Here is a 25,502-nt window from a genome sequence, read left to right as displayed (position 1 = left end):
TGAGAGGAAAAAAACTGATCGCAGAGCTTTTTTCTTTCATATGGCTCATTTTCTTAACCTTTTAAAAAAATCTCAACTTGCATTTAGTATTACTCCTCACTAATTTTTCTTTCCTTCCTTTAATATAGCTTATGTATTAATATAGGCCTGGAAACTTCTCCTACTTGGGAGGCCTTCATTGCCATTGGAAAAGGTCCCTTCCATACAGTAAAATTGTTACTAACTAATCTCTGATATTATAAAAATTGTATTCTTTTCCTTGAATTTCCTTTTTAGTTTTTTGTTTGTTTTGGTTTGGTTTTGTCATCAGAATGCTAAGACTTTGAAGACTAAGATTAAAGTGTGGACCGAAGAGAAAAAGGCCAAGTGAGTCATTCAGTGTCCCTTTAGTTTAAGCCTTAAAACATATGTTCAAAATGAACCTTTAGAATGCTTGTATAGTTCACCTCATCTTGTCATAGTAGAAAAACATACAGGTGATTTGAGGTTAAAGCCCTATATTAATGGAACTGAGGCGTTTGCCTAAGTGTCTGTCTCTGTTTTCTTTCCTTAGTAACCTACATCAGCAATGTTTGTTAGTTCCTAAAGAACTTGGGGGCTCCCAGATCCTTGTCATCTGTGGCTTTTATCATCAGAGATGTGACAATTATATGGTATAGTAAAAAAACTGCCTGAAGCGTTGGAGAATGACAACTTGTGGGTGCAAATTACCCTCTACTTTTCTAGGAGACCGGCCAGCTAATACATTTGGGAGCAACATATATAACATTGATTGTAATGACATCAAGATACCTAAAGAATGAGCAGTGTCATTCTCAAGATGTCTCTCTTTGAAGGCTATGTGTCTTGTCATTCTGGCCTTTGAAAGCAGCAACACTGGTAATATGTTGATCAATTTGAGGGTCAAGATAAGGATGTGGGCCTAGGTTAGGATGAAAGGACCAAGGATTTCAGTCTTTGCCAGGGCATGTGGTGGCTCAGTGGTTGAGTGTCTCCCTTAGGCTCAGGTCATGATCCCAGGGTCCTGGGCTCGAGTCCCACATGGGGCTCCCTGCTCAGTGGGGAGCCTACCTCTCCTCCCTGTACCCCTCTACCTTGCTTGTGCTCTCTCTCACACTCTCTTTCTCAAATAAATAAATAAAATCTTTAAAAAAAAAGGAACGATTAATGACCACATGCTAAATCATCAGAGTAAAAGGCTAATTGAGGATTTGAGGTTGAGAATTTAAGCTACATTTATTACTAATAAAATGCCTAGTGAATAAGTACAAAGTGGTTTTTTTTTTTTATCTGAGCAGCCAGAAGCTTGGAATCGGCATTAAAAAAGATAGGAAATGCTGCAAAGATCAGGCTTGAGGAGAGAAAGATTAAGAGCTTGGTTTGAACATGTTATATCTGAAATTCCTACTAGATATCAGAGTAGAGATGTGAAATAAGCAGTTGGATCTATGAGTGGGAAGTCCAAGAAAGTAGTCCAGGCTGGAGATATAATTTTGAAACTCATCATGTAAATGGTACTCCGAGAGTATATTTCAAAGACCAATTGCTGGGATACTTGATGATGAAGAGGTAAGGAAAATGAGAGAGTCCAGTAAAGAATACAGAGGACAAACAGACAGTGAAGTAGGAAGGAAACCAGAAGAATGTGGTATCCTAGAAGCTATGTGGTAAAAGTGTTTTGGGGAGGACAGCATGAGAAACTATGTTAAATGTTGCTAGTAACTCAGGTACATGAGAACTGAAAAGTAACTGGACTCAGTAAAGTACATGTCATTGAAGGAAAGTTTTGCTGTATTGTTTGTAGTAGTAGCATGATTTCATTATTCACCTTGAAAATTTTTCAGGATTTTCCTATGCTCATCTTTCCTTACATGAAAAAAGTAAGAATGAAATCAGGGGAATGCATTCAATGCTTTTATGACATTGCCCATAGATATGAAACTATCAATGGGATGTTTTTATTGACTAGATGCTTTGGCTTCATGTATGAATGGTCTAAAGGGCACAGGGAACTATTGTTTATGAGAATAAACCATAGTACACTACTTAGAATATGTCTATGTGATATCATCATAATTAGTGGCTGAAATAGAAAAAAAATTCAGTTGATCAACAGAATATTTTATTTTTATGTCGTTAAATAACCTGCTTAGCCATTTTTTTCAGAGTTTATTAACTTGACCGGTTTTCCTGCCATTATGCTGATGAAGCCTAAATGAACATAAGTGCATTCTTGGACATGCATTGCTTTAGACATGCTTTTTTGAAGAATTCAGTAACATAAAGTTTCTTTTTATGCTAAGAAGAAGGATATTTTGAGACTTTATTATTCCTCTGGTTGAACCACAGACTTCATTTCCATGCAGAAGGAAGCCCTTGAAAGCAAGTCAGAGAATACATAGGTTCTCACATTCATATGTCTCCCTATATCCACACACTCACTTGTGTGTAGTGGAGCCACTATAGCAGCCCCTTGCTGCTGAGGTGTGACATGCCAAGGTACATGCTTGAGCATCCACACATTACTACCCAGAAGTGTAAGGGAGTTAATATCTCACAGGGGAGATATTTGACTGAGATAGAAGGCAGGAGCTAAATTCTTCTTCTCCCCCCCCGCCCCCCACAGATGGGCTATATGGAGATGTAATATGGCCTGTCATAAGAAACTGAGAAATTAGCCTGTCATGAAACAGATTATGACCAACACAATGATATATTCCTTTATGTTCATTGCCCTTCTTTCCTACTTCCCTACTCTTTTTCCTTACTCTTACTTCCTTGGTATCGCAAATAAGCTTTTGCTTTGAGTTCTCTTTTCTAAGAAATTCAGACATCTGGAAATAAGTCATAGTTCTACACAATTTCAGAACCATGTAACTTTGGACAGGTCATATTCTCACTCTGTGCATCTTTTTCTCCAACTATACAATGTTGATGTTGGAGCAGATGCTCTTTAAGAGATGCTCTTTCTGGGTCTGAAGTAATACCAGGGTAAAGGATTGCCACTATGAAGGAGTGAAGGAGGTGATGGGACAATGGTCCTCAGTGGAGTGCTTACATTTGAATCAGAAGAATGCACTTGGTATAATCAATGAACTTACACGTTAACAATTCCAACTAATCTCAAGTTCTAAAAATAGTTTTAGTTCTACTTTCTGCAGAAAGAAATCAAATTAGTTTTCCTGGGCCTATAAAGAAAAGGTTACACTCTTAAAAACTCACCTTGTCTGGCACAAGTGAAAATATTTCTCTTCCAGTTCTATACTGTAAACGGAGAAGTGGCCACCATCTTGGGAAGCAAGGCAGCTAATATATGGTATCTGTAACTATTGCTTTGATCCTAACACAGGAGCACATTTGTTTCAACTGTTAAACTGCAGAGGAACTGGAGTTAGGGAAAGGACTATTTACTGTTTGAGGCTTGTTATACCAGAAGTGTTTACTTTATGCTCCAGACTTCTATTCCTAAGTCTAGAGCATGGACTTTGGACTCAGACAGCTCTGGTTGATATATTACGTCTTTCATCTACAAGCTTTGTTACCATTGGCAAGTCAATTAACCTCTCTGTGCTTCAGTTTTCTTATATGTGAAATGGGAATTGTAATGGTACCTACATCTTAATGTGTGAATTAAATGAACTAATATAGGCAATGTGCTTAAAACAGTGTTTAGCACACAGTAAGCACTATATAAGTGTTCACTATATTTATCATAGCCATTGTGATAAGGGCAGATGGGCTGGAATCAAAGAAAAACTCTTGGCTAAAGTCACGTGAAATGTATCAGGGAACCAATATGTGGAAAGTAGTAGAATCAGGGGGTAACAGATGACTTAACTGCAAAAAAAAATGCTAAGCAGGAAACAACCCTCTAAATATTCCTGTTTAAACAGTACATGACACGAGGTAGCAAAATAATGAAAACAGAGGCTTTCTGCAGGATTTAGAGTTCTTTCATATATATTTTAAATATACATGTGCAATACATTAAAATATATAGAGATGTGTGAATATATATATTTACACACACACACACATATATATACATATACATATGTATGTATATGTATATATATGATTTCACAGAAGGGTACATATGCACACTCACACGTCTGTACACATACCCCAACAGGACCCATCTATACGTAAACCAGATGCAGCCCATATCAGGCCAACTTGGACACAAGTGAAAGCCCTGACTCAGCAGCAGATTGCAGATTGCAATTGCATTTGAGTAACCCTTCAGTTTCTTCTACCAAGTGTAAGGCCATTTAGAAATACACTGAGAAGAGCTCTTCTGGGTGTATGGCAGAGCCCAGGGCCCCTCTGGCAGTGCACAATTTGCCTGAGTAAGGACTGCAGGATTGGGATATCAAGGAGCTATCAAGGAGGAGGGACTTGTGATAGTCTGGGCCCTGAAACTAATAAGCAAACATCCATAGAATAACTTTAGCTCCAGGAACAATGCACTAGTGTCATAGAATCCTTATATATCTCAGCTCTAAGCAAATTTCAGGCATAAGCGGGGAGAAGTGTGTGTTGCTACTCATCACCATCCAGCTGGACCCAGAGAACTGGGCACAGCTTTTAGGGGTAGATAAGTCAAAGTTCAATCAGGCAGACTCATACAATTTTAAAAAGTTACTTAAAATGGAAGGATCTGAAAGCAACTTAAGAGGTTACAGGTATTGGTTTGGGTTTATAATGTTCCAAGAAGCCAAACCTTATATATGGCACCATTTGCAGCAATATCGTTAACATTATTAATAATTGTCATAACATATTTATATATACAAAAATAGAGCAAAGCAATTCTAGAAGAGGAGGCGAAAGTGAAAGCATGGGGCTATGTGCAGCCCAAATGTCAGTACACTTCAGGAAGATTCAGAACCAACAGAGACTAAGTGGCACATATTTCTCTAGAATATACCCGACAAAGGGATGTCGACGTTCCCTTCTTCTTCTCCCTGCGTATGACTATACATTTCTCTCCATGTCTCCACTCTGCGATACACATCCATGCACACTTTAAAAGAGATGATATATAAAGTTAGAGTCTGGAAGTCTTAAACTAAGTTGGAGCACCTTGATTTCAAGCAAGTGCCCTCAATCTCTGAATTCCTCAGTGAATTTTGGATTCACTTACAGAGGGAAACTGGATCTAATTCTTGTGTCTTTTAGCAGCTGTCTTTAGCTGCCTGCCATCCCCACTGCAGCCTTTTCCCATTGAAGTGGATTCACAACACAGGCTCTTGGTATTTTTGTAAAAGAGAAGTCAGTTCTCTACTTTATGTGTCTTTCATCTCAGTTTTCCACTGTTGCTGAAATTTAAGTTCTCAGGCAATTGCCACGACAGACAAAGCCAGGAGTGAGCACAATGTGTGCAGCAAAGAGTAGGCGAAGATACAGCTTGGTTAGGGATTCCTTGTTTGTTTGTTTGTTTCCACACTTGAGCTTGTACAGGTGACAGAGCCAAAGGTGATGTCCAGTGGGGGCAGCCTCAACACCTGATGGTTAATGAGCTACCCTCTATGCACTGCATAAAGACCACCACACTACCTTGGCATGGTTACAGCAAATTGCATGGCGATGGCTTTCTGTCACTGTGAACAGAGTCCTAAGAGAAAAAGTCCCGTGACCTAGTGTGATGTAGGGTAGGTAGAGAATACTGAACTAGGAGTCAGAAGGCCTGTATTCTAGTCCCAACCCTGCTATGAACTCCATGTGTGGCCTTGGGAAAATCCCTCCCTGTCTCCAGGCCTCAGTTTTCCCATCTGCAAAATAAGGGCATTGAACTAGAGTAACAGTTAAGATTCCTTCCAGCTCTAAAGTTTTATGACTTTTTATGTCCATAATTAAGGCCTGAGCCATGCAGTCTCAGGGCAGTTAGCTTCTAAGAGAGAACAGACCTCTGTAATACCCTTGCTTTGTTCATTTAGCTATAAAGCACGTCTGCCTTTGGCACTTGGGTCAGACATACAAAGTTATGAGCATCCTGATTTACTATCCTACTCCGCATGCTAGTGGAATCTGTCAGTACTATAAGTTGATTATTGGGAAAGAGCGTAAAACTCCAACTAGTTAAACCTGGAAATGTAAGATAATTTTTGCCTCATATGCTCACAAACAGGTGAGTGTGGCTATGAGTGCACACACACACACACACGTCAGGATATAGACTATTGCTAGTGATCAGTTCATTACAGTAATCCATTTCCCTTAATAAAATTTAGTAAATAGTATAGCATAGCAAAGTTTGGCGTCAAAGGAAACACCTATGGAAAAACAGCACTTTTGGACGTAGTAGAGAAAGAAGGACAGGTAGGCAGAAACAAAGGGAGGTCAAACAAGAGAGAAATACAAGTAGAGAACGAATTAGGTGGAAAGAGTAAGAGGAAAAGAGTAGAGAGAAGGGATAGAGAAAGAAGAAAACCAAAAGAAGTAAGGGTGGGGATGAAGGAGGAAGGAACACAGAATAAGACGAGAGAGGGAGAGAAAGAGTAAAGAAGAGAAAGGGCAGTAAACAGGGCAAAGGGGTCAGATTCCCTGGAATATTGAACACTGTTCCACATGGACCTGTGAAAACCATCTAAGGAGAAAGTTTCCAAAGGCACCGTGGAAAGTAGAGTGACGCGCAGAGCCTGCATCAAGAGGCATTATGTTGGGGAGCCCCTAAACCTCCACGTTGCTGGCTCTGTCAGTCCTCGGTGTCCAAATCTCATGCCTATGTGTCACCTGAATTTGCCATGACAGCCTCAGGGCTCAAATGGCAAGGTGTAAAAAGGTTGAAGAGGAGTGGGATAGATACTGTGAGAAAGAACAAGGCATCCTGCACCAGGATGTACTTGGCCATCCCCTGACACTGCAGGAGCAACACCGGTGAGGCCCTAACTTTGGCTGCTTTAATCCTTCTCCCCCTCTTCAAAGATGAGGCCTATACTTGACTAATGGGAGTTAGAAGGAGAAAGCTCTGGATCCATTTTTGGGAAGGTCATACAGACTTTTCCTGGGCCTTAGGGAACGGTGCACTACCGGAAGAGATTTTCCTGCACACAGTGTTGGTGTGCCTCTTACAGCGGCAGCCTGGTCGCCTGAGGCTATCATAGCCCTGCTGGCACAGATGGAGGCATCCACGGGTAGGCAGGTAGCAGCACAGGCAAGGTAGGAAGAGGGAGATGAGGCTCATGGCTGCCCAGCGGACAAAGCAAGAGCTAGGCCCACAGGAGCAGGGCTCATCAGCGCAGTTGTCTTCATCATCAGTGGAGCAGTGGTAGAAGAGGCCCTTAACACAGCAGAGACAAGTGCCATAATCGAGGAGGCTCTCGGCAGAGCAAAGGCAACGCTGGTTGCACAGCCAGCAGGAGGGGAGAGGACGAGCTGCTGTGCAGAGGACACATTTGCAGCGCCCACACTCCTCGCAAATGAAGAGGTGCTCACTGGGGTGCACTGCAGATTGCTCAGCTTCTCCCTTCAGAGCACCATCCACCTTTGGGTGGGCCCCTGCTCCAGGCTGGGTTCGGATGATGGACTGGCCTGAAGGTGAGGGTGTAATGCTGGCCAAGAGCCTTTGATCAGAGGCAGTGGTGCTATGGGACATTGAGCTGGCAATGCTAGATTGGCTCAGATGCTGAGGCAAGGGCTGCAATTGATGGCACTGGCTGAGACTGCGGGGAAGAGCAGTAGGCATGGTAGCCAGGGACCAATCAGATTTGTGGGTTTGCACTATAAGGGAAGGGCTGGAGAGGGCCTGTTTACAGGGGACTGGAGGCCGTTCCACATAATCATTGCTAGCATGAGTAGAGCGCAGCTGTTCGATAGGGAGAATTTGTTGGAAATCATCTGTCACTGCAGCATCCATTCTGCCTTGATTCTTGAGTTCTGAGTGGTTTTGGGTCAGGGTGGCACTTGTGGTGATAAAGAGCCCTTGGAGTTACATGGACCTTAGGGCACATCAGAAAATCCTAGGAGAGAAGAAATAGAAACAATCCATGAGAAGACACAGGCATGACTACTTTGCAGGGAACTAACAAAGCTCAGGCCCTACCTCTACCTTCAGTTACTTTAGGGTAGTCTTCATGTTACACCTTCATTCTGTGATGGACCTTACCTACTTCTTTACAGACAGATGTGGCCGACCCATCCTGACCATAAAGCACTGTGGGAGCAAAGCTCACATCATTGATTCCTTTTGTATCCCATCATGTGATGAGGGTCACAGGAGCAGTGAGCTCATTCAGATGTTTGCTAACAGAGAAATCCAGGCCTTGAGTGTCAAAATTCTAATAAAAATGGAACCTTATTTCAAACGCAAACATGACATCCTGAAGTAATGCTAATGTTAAAGAAAAAGCTTCTAAAGCCTTCCATGAGAAGGTGTGTGTGTGTGTGTGTGTGTGTGTGTGTGTGTGTGTATGTAAGAAAGAGAGAGACATATATACACATGTACACACACGTATATATACATACACCATCAATCAAAATTCTCACTTCAGTAAAATTTGTGATAGGCATACATAAACAGATGGGAGAGGAATTGCTCGATTCGATGACTACAGGCAGCCAAGGCACAGTGATATGGCGGACACTGAGCACAGAAATCAGGCTGTCTGTAGAATAATAGGGACAAAACTTCCCCAAAGTGTAAGGAAGCCAAGACTAATCATCTTGCAGTTCTCCTCGCCTTCCATCTGCTTGAACTTATTGAAGAGATAATTCTTCCTAAAAGTAGTATGGCTCCAGAAGCAAACTTCTATATATTTGTGTGAGTAACAACGGGGCTGGGGGAGCCATATAAGATGATCCCTGAATTATTTGAAATCTCACCTGCAGCTGTACCTATTTAAACCAAGTTGAATATCTAGAAAAACATACGCGTGTGCCTCTGCTGTACCACCATCAGGAAGAGTGGATGGTCATTCCCTGGAGGATCTGATGAAGCATAGTAGTAATAATAGTGAAAAATATCGTACAAACAGTCCGGCATCGCATTAAACCCCCTGGAGGACTGAACGACCAAAAACGTGTACACAAGAAAACCTATGCACAAATCCAAGAGTCACCCTGGAGGCATTAGGACCTAGGAAGCACTAGCATGAATAAAGTATATACTTGAAATCCATCATATTTCAGGCCTCCTCAAAATAGATCGATTACTCACACTACTGTATGGAACGCAAAGCTTGAATGAGTAATAGAAATGAACAAGTGAAAGAGGATAGTGCTTGATTAGGTTTCCATAAGCAAGCAAACACGACACGGAAATGTGCCCAAAGCTCAATACCAGGAAAAATAAGGAGGCCGCTGCTAAAGGACTCAGTGGCTAATAATATGACCAGATTCATTGGCTTTTGAGGCTATATCCCCATGCAAACCTGTTTAGTTGAATTTACATCTGTTCGTTTTTTGAAAAGAAGATTTAATTTGGTTAAAAATAACTTTTCTGGCACATCACAGAAAAGAACCAGTCTGACTATAATTCCACTTTTTAGCTAGTTGTTTTGATATTATTTAATGCAGCACAAGAGAATGCAAATAAACATGATGGACATTCTAAGGCTAGAATATCTATGAAACTTCTGTCAAATCACTTGCTTTGTTTGGGCCTCAATCCACTCTCCGGGTAATTAGCAGAGTAAACTAGGTGATCGTGAAGGACTCTGCCCCAGTATGATCTGTGTTTGTAAAACTAGACAATCTGACAACGGTTTCTCTTCATTTACGCCTTCTACATCTTCAATCCTTGAGGGCTAACTAAGCAACATGGCCTTTTTCATTTCAGCATTCAGAAGCAAAATTTATGTCTCTTTTATTTACTTGGACTCACAGCGCCCTGAAGCCTCCCACATCTACCTTCACTGGACTTTGTTAAGATTCAGAATCTCAGCACTGGAAAGGAAAAAGAAGTTTTCATTTGAACAGCTAAAAAAACAAAGACACATTGTTCAGCTGACTTGCAGGGCATGTGGATGTAGAAACTTTGCATCGGGAAGAGTCTTTTGGCAAATTGATAAGGAATGGATTTATTCCCTGTTGATCTGATAAAGAATGCACAGGACCATTTGTGTCCTTTATAGTCTAAGAACGGTGACCAATGAGCTGGATGCATTTTAGACTCATTGATTTCCCAAAGGAAATTAGGTTCAAAACATATTGGAAATTCCAAGAATCAATAACTCAAAGGAAGGCATACAAGGTCTCAAAGTTACAAAAGATAATCCTATGGGATTCCAAAGATATCACTAGGTATCTCAGGGACATGCCCAGAAGGTTGAAAAGCTCAGCTTGGAGGAATCTAGGTCATAATAGAAATGACTCAGAACCATGTTCAAAGGGGATCCTGTCTTGGCAGCAGAAGGGTATATGGTGCTTAAATTGAGAAGGTGTATCTGGATATTGATTAGATTGCTGTAAGGCTGAAAAGTTGAGATGCTCGGTTGGATGATTAAAGGAAGCTTTGGGGCATTGGCCCGGGATGATGAGGTACCACTGTCTTGTTTACAAGGGGCTTAACGGGATGAACTCTTCCTGCCCTGCAAAATCCTTCACCAGAATGGACTGTGGAAAATCTGCAATGGAGCAGGCAGGAGGACCTGGGCAAAATCAGGCTGTTGAGAAGGATCAAAACAGGGTTGAATGACAATAAAATGTTTGCTGACCTGGCTAACAGGATGACCCAAAGTAGACCCTGTAGGGGGAGGTAAGGCGGGGGAAAAGGTTGAGAAATGGGCAAGACACTGCTCCAGCACATAGGTTAGATGAAAAACTACTAGTGCATGCGTGTTTAGGATTCAGAAATCCTCACGTTAAAGGGCCATTCATTGTGAGCAAAAACAGTAAAGAAACTGTGCTGTTGGTCAGTCCCATATCCTATGAAATGAGAGAGAGAATATGCATATCACATATTATTAAATAGGAGCCAAGGTGATTACAAGTCTTGGCTGCACATTGGTGGGATCTAGTGATTTCTGTCACGTAGTGCCTCTGCAGTAATGAATGATGCATTGTAAACCCACTCCCATCTCAGTCCCTCTGGCCAGGTGCTCCGAGCTCTCTCAACAGTTTTTCTGTAGCCCTGAAATTTTCTATGTTCAACCTAAACAGAAATTTCTTTTCTTATGCCAACTAAGGGACGAGAGAGCTAAATCTATTCAAGAAATGCTGTTTGTTCATGAAAGAAAAATGTACTGCCTCCCTGGAACCTAAAATCTGCCATGTTGAGGCCAAAGTTGAAAACTTGCCTATCTAAAGCCCTACTACGCCAACACCTTTAGACAGTTCGGATTTCTGTGGTAAATCCTTCCTGATACAATATGACTCAACCTCAATTTCAAAGAAAAGGAGGGGAGAGAAGGAGAGCTTGGCTCCCGTTTTCTCCCACTCCCATGGGTTCAATGCTGTTTTGTACCTTACCGTGTAACAGCTCTGGGGCGTGTTACTTTTTTCTGTGCTCTGCTGTTATATACACTCCTTCTCAGAATAACTGAAAGCAAACATAGGGGGAATTTCTGCTATGGCTTTATATGTTTTCTTAGTTCTACTGTTCCAAAGTCTGCTCTCCAAAAATCCCTCTCTGTGCAAAAGCATTTGCATCTCTATCAAAGCACTCCCCCCTTACAAATACCAAGTTGTATATAGTTTACATTACTAACCTCTCAGCCACTGACTGGGCCTCCCTCCTACCACATACATCTTGCTGGAGCTGCCAGGTTCTCACCACATTTAACTCTTAACTTGTCACTTTGCTACCCTAGCCCTATTCATTACTTTAATAGTTTCATTAAGACGCAGCGCAGTTTATTTCAAACTAGAGATTCCAGCAGTTGTAAGACTTGGCATTTTTAAAGATATGGGTGTTCTAGCGATGAGCAATAACGGGGGAGAACGGTAATAATACCTGATGGATTCGCATACTTCCAACCCTGAAGAAAATGCTAGTTGTTCACTCAAGAAGTAGGAATCTTCTTTAAATCCCAGACCCTTTTGCAAGGGCCTAAGTTCTAGTCTTAAGTACTTTTTTGTGAGGCCATGGACTAGTGACTTCCAACCCAAGCCTCAGTTTTTCTCCAAAATGCAGGGCACAAAAAGAGGGCTTTTCAAGCCCCTTCTTGTCGTGATACTCTCAATTTTTTACTCTGGGTTTGTCGGCTGCATTTCTCTGCCTCAAAAAGTCTTTCATGAAGAATTAGGCTCCTTCCTTTAGGTTTTTCAATTCCTCACTACCCAATTCCTCAACTCTGAATAAAAACCTTCCAAGCCCAAGTCACTCAGATCACTATCTAGATTGGTTCACAGCAGCGAGACAGACCTAAAAACGGAACACAAAGAAACCAAAATGCATTGAATCAAGTCTCAGTAAACGTTTATTTAGAGGTACAGGGAACAAGAGTAATACTTCCTGTGCCTTATTGGTATGTATGTATGCAGCTGACTTGTTGGGAACATGATCTAACACCTGGTATCTCCAAATTCATGTAATAGCACATTATGTTACAATGAGGTTTTAATGTACCCAGAAAAGCAACAATAGTTTGCATTTCAAAATAGATTTTCTGTTTAAGAGTTCAAGGTCTGTTTTCTGTTCATCCAACTTTGTTTGCTGCACGCAGAGGTGAATGCTAATTATCATTAGCCAGAGGACTGGAAGGCAGTGTAAACCACTCTACTAGGTCGTATTGAATGCTTATTGGCTAACTGGACATGCTCACAGGTTCTCACTTTTGACAAAATTTCCGTACGCCACACAGAGACATGTGCACACACACCCAGGCAGGGATCCAGAGATTTCTAAATCACTGCTCTGACTCAATGTAAGTAGGGGGTTATGCCGTGTCAGCTTGCGCCATTTCTACCCAGGGCAAGGTGATGTGATGAAATCTGAACGATGCACAGCCCAGACTTGTGAGCCAATAGCAGACCAGCCCCACGCTGACAGGATGCCCGCTGGGCAGCCAGACTGGCCTCAGCACGGGCTCTCCCTACGTCCTCAGCTTGGGTGGTTAGGCTGCGCTATAAGGGGCTTAGGCAAGCACCAAAATGCATTTAAAGGTCAACAGGCTAAAAATTCAATTGGCATCTGGGTACAAAAGGGTTATTTTGAAGTTCCATTTTGATCTATAAATTTCCAATAAGGAGAGTTTTCTGCAAAAGCTGATTCATTTAAATCTCATTTAAATGGTTTTCATTTTATTTCACCCATGCGTTTGCTCTTGTACGCGTGCACACACGCGCGCGCACGCACACACACACGCGCGCACACACACACACACACACACACACAGGATGGCTGGAATGAATGGCAATGTATGCATTGCATAGAAAGATTTCTAGGGTCTTTAAGAGCTAATCTCTGTGGCTTACCTTGAGGAAAGGGTTTATCCATGCTGAGGAAAGCAGAAGAACTAATGCCCCATTTGGCTCAAAAGACCTCTTCTTCTCCTGAGTCTTTAGGTTTCTCCACCTCTCTTCGGAAAGTCTGAATGAAAACTCCTTCACTGGCAGTGCAGCCAGAAACAGAGATAGTTCTGTGTCGGTCTTTCTGACACAGCAGAGAAAACGGAAAGGGAAAAAAAACGGTGCTGCGGGGGGTGGGGTGGGGAGGAGAGTCAGACCTGTAGTGGCAGATACTTTGTATAGATTTTACATGCAGATCTAAATCTTGATGCACGTATTCCCCAAAGAAAGCTCAGCAGGGTAAGTTGTTCATCTCCTCCTCCTCTTTCTCCTCCTCCTCCTCTTCTTTCTCCTCCTCCTTCTTCTATTTCTCCTCCCCCTCCTCCTCCGCCTCTTTCTCCTCCCCTTCTCCTCCTCCTCCTCTTTCTTTTCCCCCTCCTCCTTCAGCTTTTTCCTTCCCTCCTCTTCCCTCCCCCTTCCCTCTTCCCCTTCTTCCTTCTTTACCTCCTCCCCCTCTTTCTCTTTTGCCTCCGCCTCCGCCTCCGCCTCTGTCTCCTCCAATCTGACGGATGAACCGAAGCAGCAGAAACTGCGGTTGTAGACACAGGGTATCTCAACAGAGCAATAGATACCGCCAGTGTGTGATTATTTATATAGCTCAGGGTGTGTTGGTATATAATCTGCAGAGACGGGGGGGGGGATGAGATTGCAGTGCGTTCAGCTCAGCTAGCTGGCTGTTTTGTGAATGTAGATGATTTCTGAAGGTCTTGTGAATGGATTATAGGGGAGGATGGGAGGAAAGGGATTTATTGCTCCTTGTTATAATTTCTTTCTCTCCCTCTCTCTGTGTCGTTTGCTTTCCCGGAGCTGTAGCTCTTAATGCTTAGCTAAGTGGCGTCATCCAGTTGAAATTGAATCGACCCATTAGAACTCCCCATAGGAATCTCTGTATCCGGTCCCTGGGTAATGACTGAAACAAAATTTAAAGGAGAATGGGGGTGGGGCGGAAAGTCACAATTTTAAGGAGGCCTCATTTAAATATCTCTGCCTCCAATCACAGTCCTACCAAACCACTCAGCCCTTGCTGAGTGATTGCAGCTTCTATCACAGAACAGAGCTTCCCCTTTGTTCAAGGGTTTCTCCCACCTCTTACCCGCATTCATTCCCACTTTTTCAAACTAATAATGATTATCCATCCATCATCCACTGGGAGACCATTACCCAACTTACTTTCCCATTCTGCCTCTAGTGTGCCATATACTCAAATATTTTTTGAGTGCCTTCTTTTGTGCGACGTATTCTGGATTCAATAAAGAAGACAGAATCCCTGCCTTCATGCAGCCTCCTTAGGACTGTCAGTCTTCTCAAAATAAAGCAGCTTTGGACATTTTCTTTTAAAGTGAAGGACAAAGTTTTCTGTAAATTATCCTCAGCCCACTATTTAATTCAATACAAACGGGTCTTCCTATTGAGCATCCAGACAGAAGCACTTGAATGAAAACAAGCCTCATATTTAAAATAAAAGAGATCTGATTTCAAGTCCTGCTTCAATGGATAAGTAGCAGGAGCTTGATCATCAACATTCTTAGGATGCCTTGCTTACCCCATCTATAAAATAGACATGGTAAATGGTGACAGTTCAGAGTAAAACAAACCTCTGAGTCAGGAAACTGAGATTCTTAATCTTCCTCTAACTCCTTCTGTGACCTTTGCAATTTACTTTCCTTCTAGTGCCTCAATTTCTACATTTACATGAGAGGATCTGATTGGGTGATTACTAAGGTCCCTTCTAGCTCTGACATTCTACTATTTACACTCTCTCAGGAGGGTTAAGAAAACAAAAGAAAGCACGGATTAAAAACATATATGGTTATGTGGATCTGCATGCTCATATGTATATGTGTTTGTCAAAAGTGCTTCAAACTTTTACTGATGTGTGTATCATGTAAACACACACACACACACATATATACACATACACATACATCTGTATGTAATTTCTAAACCAATCCAGATCTCTTCCTAATCAGAATTTTGACAGTCAAGAGATTTGCCTATGGAAATTCTTCTCTTTTATGGCTCAAACATCTTTACTCTCTCTCTTTTTTTTTTTTTTGCTTAGCAAATTTTTTATGTTGTTTATTTTTTTAATTTTAAAATCTTTACTGAAAGCAAAAAAAAATCTTTACTGAAACATCTTTACTCTTAATATTGACTTGAGCTTATCAAGATCATGAAAAACATTAAAGCTAATATGTAGTTTCATCTGCAGAAGAGGATACATGTACTGATATATTCATTCATCCATTTTTTTCAACAGATATTTATTGCACATCAACTATGTGCGAAGCACTGTACTAACTAGATTTGGGTCAAACAGATCAAGGTTCAAATAATTGCTTCTAAATCTATGAGCTATCTGACTTTGGGCACCTCAATTCACCTCTCTGAACCTGTTTCTTTATCTATAAAATGGAGGTAACAATAGTCCCCACATCACAAGATTGTGCTATTTCCTATAGATTTAATAAGGTCTGGCATTGGAAAGATTATGTGTCTGGCATAAAGTAAATGCTCAACGAACAGGAAAAATGCATATTAAGAAAATTAAGAAATTGTTCTCACCCTAATGAAGCTCATTGGAGAGGCAGGAGATGATTTCAATTTGAAATCCTTTTATTTTTTTAAGGTCCAGCTTTAAATTTGAACAGATATATGCCAAATATATCTTTCTTAAATGTCACTTATTTTAATACTTTATTCCTTTGTTCAGAAACTTATTTTTGAACCCCTAGAGCATTAAGATTAAATTGCTTTGCCTGTAAATCAAGTTATTCTCCGACTCTATACATTCCACTTCTCGACATATCTTTTTAACATAAGACAAGTTGAATGTTTCACTCTTCTAAAATACCAATGTACATGGCTACCAATCCAGCTTTCCATATGTATCCTTCACATGACTTGTATATATTTATTCAGTTTCTACCTTTAGGTCCTAATTCCTCTGTGAATACTTTCCTGACTACTAAGGCTGTTTTGTTGTAAAGCTCTACAATAGTCTTTATTAATGCCCTAATTCATTTCTACATTTTTAACTCTTACAACACTTTCATCTATGTCCTGTCCTACTAATTCAGTAGACTTTGTTAGATACTCTACATTCTTTCAGAATCTTTTTGACTTAGCTGTTATATCAGAAATGATTTGGACAACCAGTTGCTGTAAGTATGGAAGGGTGTGTTTAATTAATTATACAACCATAACTTAGAGAGTTCTAAAACATAGTAGTAAGGAAGATATTTGGAGGGAAAAGTGATTTTCTGGTATTCTACAAGGTTACTTATTTATTTTTTGAAACTATTGGCTTTTAGAAATAGGTGGATTGATCTGTGCTAAGACAGCATTTCCAAATTCAATTGGATTTGAGTTAATGTCCGCAAGGTGTCTATAAAGAGAAAAAAGCCATTGGATTGGGAGACAGGAAACCTGTGTTTGCTTCTAGGCCAACACTGTCACTAACTAGCTTTATGATCCTAGACAATTCAATGAACCTGTCTAAATGTGTTTCCTGAAAAGCAACACTATTAACTAAAGAGCTAATAAAGTATGTTTCTTGAAATACACTGACTCTAACATGTTTTCTGAAATACAGACTCTAACAAGTTTGTAAAACAAGTTGTCAGATATCACATAGTAAATTTTGTAATGTCTCAACATCAATTTCTGTATATAATTGTACTATCCCAATATCTTTTCACGAATCATGAAACTGAAAATAATCTTTCAGAAACACAATAGCTTAAAGCACAAATAAAAATAATTGTCCCTACGACCCAGCAATTGCACTGCTGGGGATTTACCCCAAAGATTCAGATGCAATGAAATGCCAGGATACCTGCACCCCAATGTTTATAGCAGCAATGTCCACAGTAGCCAAACTGTGGAAGGAGCCTCGGTGTCCATCGAAAGATGATGGATAGAGAAGATGTGGTCTATGTATACAATGGAATATTCCTCAGCCATTAGAAACGACAAATACCCACCATTTGCTTCAACGTGGATGGAACTGGGGGGTATTATGCTGAGTGAAGTAAGTCAATCGGAGAAGGACAAACAGTGTATGTTCTCATTCATTTGGGGAATATAAATAATAGTGAAAGGGAATATAAGGGAAGGGAGAAGAAATGTGTGGGAAATATCAGAAAGGGAGACAGAACATAAAGACTCCTGACTCTGGGAAATGAACTAGGGGTGGTGGAGGGGGAGGAGGGCGGGGGGTGGGGGTGAGTGGGTGGCGGGCACTGAGGGGGACACTTGACGGGATGAGCACTGGGTGTTATTCTGTATGTTGGAAAATTGAACACCAATAAAAAACTAATTTATTAAAAAAATAAATGTATAGGACAGCCTGGGTGCCTCAGCGGTTTAGCACCTCCTTCGGCCCTGGGATCGAGTCCCACGTGGGGCTCCCTGCGTGGAGCCTCCTTCTCCCCCTGCCTGTGTCTCTGCCTCTCTCTCTCTGTGTCTCTCATGAATAAATAAACAAGATCTTTAAAAAAATAAATAAAAGTATAGATTACCAAGAGTCAGTTATTTATTCATTTAACAGACATTAATTGAATGACCAGTGTGCCAGGCCCTGGGGATATAGCACTGAGGACAAATATGACAAATGTTATATCTATCCTCAAAGAGATCACTGTCTAGAATGGGACACAGACGATTAAAATTAAGGGCGATAAAGAAGAGGACAGACACCTGAACTGGTGTTTTGGTGGGCAAGGGAGTATATAATGACATGAAATATTAAGGGATATCAAGTAATTTGGAAAAGTTAGAGCAAAAATCCTTGAAGAGATTTGCAGATGAGAGGATTCTATGGTGTAGTGATTAAGAGTGTAAACTCTGGAATGAGTCAACTTGAGTCAAATTCCAGATCAGCCACTTGCCAGCATATTATGTATCCTTGGCCAAGTTACTAATCTGTTTGGACCTTGGTTTCTCATATGTAAAATCAGCACAACTTACAAATATACCTCATACGGTTGCTGTGAGAATTAAATGGGTTAAACCATGTTAAATGCTTAGAACAGGATCTGGCACAGAACAAACATCTTTCCCTACCCACTTGAATGTCAACTCCACAAGAGAAGGAAATTTAGTTGTTGGATAATCAGCACTTAGTCGGTGGCCCATAGAAGGCATTGTTGAATGAATGATCATTAACATAATTATTATTTTTATGGGTATCATCCTAAGAAGTGAGGAGGTTGAATAATTTCAATTGTTTTCACTGTTGCACTAATATAGGCCCACAGTATAAAACTATAGTACTTAGGATATAAAGATAAATTAAATAATTCTATGTTATTAATATAGATATTACATTATATGCTATTAATAAATATCTTAATAATCGAACTCCAATAAAAAAGAACTCTAAAATTTTTTTAAAAAAAGGAAGGGAGCAAATAAGAAATACACCTAATCCAATATTGAGAGGGTTATTGAATGATATTTAAGAATAAATTTGGAGGATGAGAAGGATGTTATAGCCAGAGGGAATAGCATGTCCAAAAGCCAAGAGGTAAAAGAAAGGATGACAGAATGAAATGCAGTAAGAACCGTCACTGAATCTCCCACACTTAGCATAATGTCTGACACAGAGTAGATGCTCAGAAAGTATTTGATAAATAAAAGAATGAATGAAAACACAAGCAGATATAACAGAACTAACGAAGATACAAAGATGTGAAAACAATGTTTTATAAACTATTCTAAAAGGGTCCCCTATACTCATAGCCTGAATGTTAGGAGTAGAGATTTTCTCTAGAAGGCACCACCCACATATTTTCTTCATTTTCCTAGAATGTACTCAACATCTTAAGATTTCTTACTTAGATTTTACTAAATCATAGCAAGTGGAAATAGATTAAACATTAAAAAATTTTTGTGTGATAGTCCGATATAGTGTGTAAAATAATCATTATCAGAAAGTTCATCCATAAACCCAGTACAATATCAAAATCTCTCACCTATAATTATAACCCATACTCTCTTGTCTGCATAAAACATGTATTCAACACAAATTCTGAAAGTCTTTCCTCTTTCTGTTTTTTTCCCAGAATGCAACTAAATCCTTTTGAGAGCCTGCAAGTTCCTATATAAGGCCACTTTTATTCATACTCTACTGAAGTCAAGAGGAACTCTTTAGAAATGGCAGATGAAAAGCTGACCTATGGTCATCCTGATTCAGCAGTGATGATGCCAGAAGAAGTAAACAATGCCAAGGAAATACAGATTCTTAACCAAAAAGCTTATAGGGATGGTGATAATTATTTTTTCCCACAGAATCTGGCAAACAAATATAGGAGTAATATGACCAATAATGAAAGAATGGTATGGAAAAGTCAGAGAGAAAAAAATAATGTGGGAGAGAACAGAGAGGTAAAAGGTAGGGACAAAGTCATTCTGTGGAAAGAAAACTAGACTAAGAGTAAAGAAATGTAAATTTTAGCATCCTAATCTATGTGGTTTTGTCAGGTCATTTTTCATCTATAGGCCCTATTTTCTCAGCTGTAACATAGTAAGTTTCAATGTAATTCAATAAAACAAACATATACTGAGCACCAACTTAATGCCAGGGAATATACTTCATGTGAAAGATATGGAGATGAATACATACCGGTTGAATGAATAAATGAGTGGTCTTAGCCTCTCATTACTCACAATCCTATAGAAAAAATGGATGTATAAACCTATAAACTGCAGTCCAATCTGTCACTAAATTAGATGAGAGATAATTGTGGCCTGAATCAAGGTAGGGGCAGTGTGGATGAAGAAAAGTGGGTTATATGCAGAATATAGAGTAAATAAGACTTAGTGACTTATTAGATGTGAGGTATTAATCATGACATATACTGAGATATAGAGGGAATATTTAAAAAAATAGGTTTGAGGGTGCCTGGGTGACTCTCAGTTGGTTAAATATCTGCCTTTGACTCAGGTCATCGTCCTGGGGTCCTGGGATGGAGCCCTGCATCAGGCTCCCTGCTCAGCAGGGAAATCTGCTTCTCCCTCTCCCTCTGCCCCTCCCCCCTGCTTGTGTATGTGCTCTCTCTCTCTCTCAAAGAAATAAATAAAATCATTTAAAAATTAGGTTTAAAAAATTAGGTTTGAGAATGTCGGGTTTCAGAAGCCCATGTAATATCTAAATGGCAATCCAGGCACAATTCTACATGGGTTTTGACTTTATAAGAAGATACAGATCAATTCCATACAAATTTTAGGATTGTTTGTTCTAGCTCTGTGAAAAATGCTAGTGGTATTTTCATGGGGATTGTATTAAATGTGTAGATTGCTTTGGATTATATAGATATTTTAACAATGTGTGTCCAATCCATGAGGATGGAATGTTTTTCCATTTCTTTGTGTCATCTTTAGTTTCTTTCATCAGTGCTCTATAGTTTTCAAAGTACAGGTCTTTCACCTCTTTAGTTAGGTTCATTCCTAGGTACCTTATGGTTTTGGGTGCAATTGTAAATGGGATCTTTTCCTTGATTTCTCCTTCTGCTGCTACATGACTGGTGTATAGAAATGCAACAGATTTTTGTACATTTATTATGTATCCTGTGACTTTACTGAATTCATGTTTCAGTTCTAGCAAATTTTTGGTGGAGTCTTTCAGGATGGAATGTTTTTCCATTTCTTTGTGTCATCTGTAGTTTACATACAGTATTATGTCACCTGCAAATAGTGAAAGTTTGACTTCTTCCTTGCCATTGTGGATGCCTTTTATTTCTTTTTGTTGTCTGACTGCTGTGTCTAGGACTTCCAGTAGATGCTAAATAACAGTGGTGAGAGTGGGCATCCCTGTCTTGTTCCTGATTTTAGAGGAAAAGCTCTTAGTTTTTCCCCATTGAGGATGAGATTAGCTGTGAGGTTTTGTATATGGCCTTTATGATGTTCAGGTATGTTCCCTCTCTATGTTGTTGAGGGTTTTTACCAGGAATATGTACTTTGTCAAATGCTTTTTCTGCATCTATTGAAAGGGTCTTATGGTTCTTATCCTTCCACTAATGTGGCATATCATGTTGGTTGATTTGTGAATAGTGAGCCACCTTTGCAGCCCAGGAATACATCTCATTTGATTGTGGTGAATGATTCTTTTATTTTACTATTGGATTCAATTTGATAGTATTTTGTTGAGAATTTTTTGCATCCATGTGCATCAAGAGATATTGGCCTGCAGTTCTCTTTTCTTATTGGAGTCTTTGTCTGATTTTGGAATCAAAGTAATGCTGGCCTGGTAGAATGAGTTTGGAAGTTTTCCTTCCATTTCTATTTTTTGGAACGGTTTTAGAGTAGGTATTAACTCTTTAAATGTACAGTAGAATTCTCCTGGGAAGCCAACTGGCCTTGGGCTTTTCTTTGTTGGGAAATTTTTTTTTATTATGGATTCAATTTCTTTGCTGGTTATGGATCTATTCAAGTTTTCTATTTCTTCTTGTTTCAATTTTGATAGTTTCTGTCTCTAGGAATTTATCTATTTCTTCCAGACTGCCCAATTTTTTGGCATATGCTTTTTCGTAATATTCTCTTATAATTGTTTGTATTTCTGTGATGTTGGTTGTGATTTTTCCTCTCTCATTTGTGATTTTATTTATTTGAGTACTTTTCCTTTTCTTTTTAATAAATCTGGCTAAAGGTTTGTCAATTTTATTAATTTTTTCCAAGAACCAGCTTCTGGTTTCATTGATCACTGAATAACCAAAGCAGTCTTGAAAAACAGAAGGAAAGCTGGAGGCATCACAATTCTGTGCTTCAAGTTATCTCACAAAGCTGTAGTGATCAAAACAGTATAGCACCAGCTAGTATCCAAAATATATATTTAAAAACTTATACAACTCAACATTCAAAAAACAAATAATCAAGTTTAAAAAATGGGCAGAAAACATGAATAGACATTTTTCCAAAGAAGACATCCAGATGGCCAACAGACACATCAAAAATTGCTCAACATCACTCGGCATCAAGGAAATACAAATCAAAACCACAATGAGATACAACCTCACACCTGTCAGAATAAGTAAAATCAACAAGATAGGAAACAACAGATGTTGGTGCGGATGCAGAGAAAGGGGAACCCTCTTACACTCTTGGTGGGAATGCAAACTGGTGCAGCCACTCTGGAAAACAGTGTGGAGGGTCCTTAAGAAGTAAAAATAGAACTACCCTCTGGCCCAGTAATTATATTATGAGCTATTTATCCAAAGGATACGGTGATTGGAAGGGGCACTTGCAATGGTTATAGCAGCAATGTCCACAATAGCCAAACTGTGGAAAGCCCAGATGTGCGTTGACTATTGAATGGATAAAGAAGGTGGTGTGTGTGTGTGTATACACATTAGTTGAGATATATATACATTAGTTGATATATATATATGTATATAGATAGATCTTGAACAAAGAATATATATGGACACAGTAATTGAGATATGCTTTCAACAAAGCAGGAAAGAATATCTAATGGAAAAAAGACAGTCTCTTGAACAAGTTGTATTTGAAAAACTGGATAGCAACATGCAGAAGAATGTTGGACCACTTTCTTACACCATACACACACACAAAAAAATACTGAAAATGAATGCAAGGCAATAGAATGGAATATTACTCAGCTATAAAAAAGATGAAATATTGTCATCTGGATGGAGTTGAGTGTATTATGCTAAATGAAATAAGTCAGGCAGAGAAAGACAAAGATCATATGATTTCATTCATGTGGAATTTAAGAAACAGAATAGTCGAACATGGTGGGAAAAAAGAGAGCGGCAAAACATAAAACACTCTTTACTATGGAGAACACACTGAGGGTTGCTGAAGTGGAAGTGGTGGGGGGAGGGGTTAAATGGGTGTTGGGTATGAAGGAGGGCACTTGTGACTAGCACCAGGTGTTGTATGTGAGCAATGAATCACTAAATCCTATACCTGAAATTAGTATTACACTATTTGTTAACTAACTGGAATTTAACAACTTTAAAAACGAGGATATGGATCAAGCATGGAAATATGAGAACCAGTAGTACACAGATATAAGTCATGTGAATGGATTAGCCTAGTAGGAGAGTGTGTGGAATGTTAGAGTGATAGAAAGATAGAAGTCAAAACCATCTCCACCCATTATCTTTCTTTATCTGACGAATGTGATAATAGGGTAAGGAGGTTGCTATTTCATGTATGGTGGTCATGGAAACTCTCTCTCAATAGTGACATTTGAGCTGAGTCCCAAACAAATGAGAGAAAAAGTCATTCAGCTATATGGGCGCAACATGTCCCACACGGAACGTAGAGTAAATGCAAATACCTGAGGCCAGAATGCATTTGGAATGTTCTAGGAAGAACAAGAAGATCAGCATGCCTAGACTGCAAGAAGTGAGGGGATACTGGTAGCAAAGGAAAGCAGAGAGGTAGCAGAGGGCTGGATCCAGAGGAGTCAACATAATCTGACTTGAAATTTTAAAAGGATCTCTCTGGCTGTCCTATGGGGTACATATTCAGGAGAGGGGCTTAGGGTGCAAGCAAGGAGAACAATTAAGAGGCTATTGAAACAGCCCAGACTGGAGAGGAGTAACAGTGGAAGTGCTGAGAAGATAGAATTGGAATTCTGGAATTCTGGTTGTATTTCCCTCCATAGGGGGTACCTGCCTGGCTCAGTCTGCAGAGCATGTGACTCTTGATCTTGGGGTTTCGAGTTTGAGCCCCATGTTGGGGGTTGAGTTTGCTTTTTTAAAAAGTATTTTGCCCTCAAAAAATACCTGTTTTATCCTGTGTTTTTTTCCCTTTCACTGAAAGGCATTATCTATACTTTCCCAACACTGTGTGTATGTGTGTGTGTGTGTGTGTGTGTGTGTGTGTGTGTGTGTGTATCTTTTCCTAATGTATCCTGACCTTGGCCTGTCTGCATGCCCTATGTGAGCTCCCCAAGTTGTATATGCAGAAATCCCCACAGGACTTATTTCTATGCCACTTATAGTATACCTCAAGTATATCCTTATATACAGCCTATCACACTTCCTGCTAGGCCCCTGTGTTCACATTCATATATCAGAATTGTACCATGAAGGTAGCCAATATTGTATTAAGCATCTGGCCACATGGTGCTTAGATTCTGGTTTTTATTTAGCAGGACACTTCTGTGCCCCACATATATACTAACATACATTTCACTTTCTCTGGTTATTCTACTTTTTTCCCCACATTAATCAGAAGTTTTAAAACTTGATAATGGAGCAAAGTAAGTCCTTGTCAATGTCAGGAGCTCTGAGGTAGCCAATATGTCCATGTTCCTCATTCCTCTAGAAGGGAGGCCAGCATGCTGCAGGTGACAACAGCACAGAGGATTACATTTGGTTCTGGGAGCAGTTTATTTTCAGAACTGACATCCTACCCAGTACTAAATATAGCCAGTCTCTTCCTTTCAAACAAGGTTTCTTTTCTGTTAAACTTCAATAAAGCTCTTAGCTCTGTATTACAAGGTCGGCCTCCCTCCCACCCTCCCCCCCCCCATCTTCATGAACCTTATTGTTCTATTCCCTCTCCCCAAATACCTTCTTTCCTCTATCTGGCTTCCTTGGTTTCTTCTGCTTCTAACTTTCTTCTCTTTCCTATTCCTCTTCTCTGCTTTCTTGGTGTCCTTCACTATCTCCTCTGGGCACTTTCTTCGTCCTCTCTTCAGTTTTTAAAAAATCTTTTAGGAACCTCTTCCCTTAGTGGGTCGAGAGAATACAGATGCCTTAAGGCTAAAATGGGATATTTTGTTTACTCACTTTTGAATATTCCCAGCCTGGAGAATGTCTGTTTCCTCATGTGCAAAGTGCTTGACATGTAATATTAACAACATGCTAGTATCTATTAAGTATTTTTTTTTAGATTTTATATATTTATTCATGAGAGACATACGGAGAAAGAGACAGAGACACAGGTAGAGGGAGAGGCAGGCTCCATGCAGGGAGCCCGATGTGGGACTCGATCCCAGGACCCCAGGATCATGCCCTGAGCCAAAGGCAGATGCTCAACCGCTGAGCCACCCAGACGTCCCATCTATTAACCAT

General features: G+C 40.0%; 1 protein-coding gene across 2 annotated transcripts in view; it reads right to left on the bottom strand.

Moving 5' to 3' along the window:
- Positions 1-3,957: 3,957 nt before the first annotated feature.
- Positions 3,958-25,502, bottom strand: part of SPRY3 (sprouty RTK signaling antagonist 3) — a 191,461-nt gene continuing 169,916 nt past the window's right edge. Inside the window, exons 1-2 of one of the 2 annotated variants that reach the window (XM_055338264.1) lie at positions 13,357-13,658; positions 3,958-7,961 (exon numbers count right to left, since the gene is read on the bottom strand). In XM_055338264.1, the coding sequence (XP_055194239.1) occupies positions 6,992-7,858 (867 nt within the window). In that variant the 5' untranslated portion in view covers positions 7,859-7,961; positions 13,357-13,658 and the 3' untranslated portion in view covers positions 3,958-6,991. Of the gene's footprint in view, positions 7,962-13,356; positions 13,659-25,502 lie in introns of those variants that run through there. The other variant, XM_055338265.1, reaches the window with a different exon arrangement.

Source organism: Nyctereutes procyonoides, unplaced genomic scaffold (assembly GCF_905146905.1).
Source record: "Nyctereutes procyonoides isolate TBG_1078 unplaced genomic scaffold, NYPRO_anot_genome, whole genome shotgun sequence".
Taxonomy (NCBI): Eukaryota; Metazoa; Chordata; class Mammalia; order Carnivora; family Canidae; genus Nyctereutes; species Nyctereutes procyonoides.
This window is presented reverse-complemented; position numbering and strand designations above follow the sequence as displayed.